This window comes from Sinohyriopsis cumingii, chromosome 10 (genome assembly GCF_028554795.1).
Source record: "Sinohyriopsis cumingii isolate HCF-2022 chromosome 10, ASM2855479v2, whole genome shotgun sequence".
NCBI classification, from domain to species: Eukaryota; Metazoa; Mollusca; class Bivalvia; order Unionida; family Unionidae; genus Sinohyriopsis; species Sinohyriopsis cumingii.
Genome location: NC_142970.1, coordinates 4,224,178 through 4,226,296, shown reverse-complemented (window position 1 = coordinate 4,226,296; position 2,119 = coordinate 4,224,178). Strand labels below are relative to the sequence as shown.

Below are 2,119 nucleotides of genomic sequence, written 5' to 3'. Positions count from 1 at the left end.
TTCCTTTATGCACGTGAATGCTATATGTGTATTGGCGCGCGGGTTCAGTATCGGGTAATATTCATGATTCTGACATTTATGACGTTACGTAATGGCGTAATTGTTTTTTAAAACAAATAAATGACATCATCCTTTTCTTCAAAACTATTGCGTGCCTGAGGAAGCATAAATTAAATGCGAAACTAGTTGCACAGAATTTTTAAATCATAATTATATATATATATATATATATATATATATATATATATATATATATATATATATATATATATATATATATATATATATATAATCTAGGTTGAACGAAAACAAACGATCAAGGGCATCTCTAATGGTGTATATAATGTTGACTTTATTGAGTGGGGACTATTCATACTTACTTTTTCTATCATGTCAGTCTTTCATAAAATAATATCATTTTTGAAAGGCTATTCAATATGTGTTTCTTAAAGTCAGAACATTTTAAACAACAAAGCAAAACAGTACGACATAAGCAAGAAACCAAAGTTTGAAAATTGAAAAAATTACAGCATCATTTTAAAATCGATTTCGGTTAATTTCGAAATATTTTTGTCATCTTGGTACTGGATAGATTTGCCTTCTTACGCATATAAAATACAATCATCAAGATGAATGAAACGCGACGAGAAATGTGGAGAATAATATTCAAGAGATAATTGTTTTGCTAGATAATACAAGTATGTACTATCACAGGTTTAACCTTTAATGCATTTTATTTCTTGCATTTGCAGTTTTTATGTAGGTCATCTCTTTTAACCAACTCAATTCGTCCAGTCTTTAAGGTCCTGAATGTTCTCCATTCTGCACAAGTTGTAAGACCTTCTAAAAATCTCTTGGGCAGTTTTAATACTTGCATCAAATCCAGGTTGTATTTTTTATCCACATTTGCAAATCCTTCTTTGTTCCCACCTTTTCTCGTCGTTTGATGAACTGCTGTCAGCGTTTCCGTCGCATCAATAACAGTAGTCCCGAGATCACACCTTGCGTGACCCACAATCCAATTATCATACCCTGCACGGCCAATGACAAACTCGGGAATTTTTTCCCAGGAAAAGAATCTGTTAGTTATAAAGTAGTCTTCAGCATCAATGTCGTACAATGATCCGCGAGATCTCGCAGAATCCTTGATACCATTTTTTTTCCTAACTTCCTCACTCGTCATATTGAGAACATTGATTCTTCTTCCGATTATAAGAATACTGGCATTGGGAAAATTGTCTGATACGTTTGATACATATTCTAGGGTCTCTAAGATGTCTTCTGTCAAAAGTATATCACCATTAAAATATCCATACCATGATGTGTTGTACAGTTTGTTTGCTTGCATAAATAGGGTTTTAATTGTTGGAATTCCACTTTCAGAGTAGTTCAAGATAGGTAATATATTCCAACCAATAAATTTAACCTTCTCAGTGGCGGAAGTTGCCCTTGTGAATAACATTAACTGCACATGTGGTCTTAAAGTCTACCAATTATATAATGTGTTAGTAAAGACCAATACTTTCTCTGAATCCATTGCATAATCGGTTTTAAAAGAGGTAAAAAGAGTTATAATTGGCTGATTTTTAAATCCATGACTGGCATCATTAAACAACGATGTATCCGAATTGAGGTGGGACTGTTTTCCTGGCAAAATATTTGACCCAATTATGGTATTGTTTTCAAGTTGTCGCTGAGTTAGTACTTCTTTTTTATTGATGAATATTTCATCAGATTCAGTAACCATTCGTTTCTCTTTAGTGTATTGCACTTGAACGTATACAGCCACTAACGTAATAACACATATGGGGACAACAATCAGTCGATAATGGATGATTCTCATTGTTACATTTACTTGGCTCCTCTCGTTCAAAACGCCTTCAATTTTCTTTTAAAACCTGCACAAAAAAAATGCATTATGAGAGAGAATCTGAAAAAATGTGAAAATGCACATCATAACTTTGAATATACCAGATATAATTCTTTTTATAATAATAATAACGTGGAAAACTAATTCATCATCTTCTACGTTTTCTTTTCTGCTTCTACTGTGAAATGAATCATCATCATAATCATTGTCATCATCTCTATTGTAATTTATCTGTTTACATGTCGGGAA

At 32.5% G+C, this 2,119-nt stretch overlaps 1 protein-coding gene across 1 annotated transcript; it reads right to left on the bottom strand.

The window, feature by feature from the left end:
* Positions 1-329: 329 nt before the first annotated feature.
* Positions 330-1,843, bottom strand: LOC149789510 (uncharacterized). The gene is made up of 2 exons (XM_089972486.1): positions 1,491-1,843; positions 330-1,376 (listed from the first exon to the last, which is right to left on the bottom strand). The coding sequence occupies exons 1-2, from the start codon at positions 1,841-1,843 to the stop codon at positions 734-736; spliced, it is 996 nt and encodes a 331-aa protein (XP_089828612.1). The 3' UTR covers positions 330-733.
* Between the last annotated feature and the right edge of the window lie 276 nt (positions 1,844-2,119).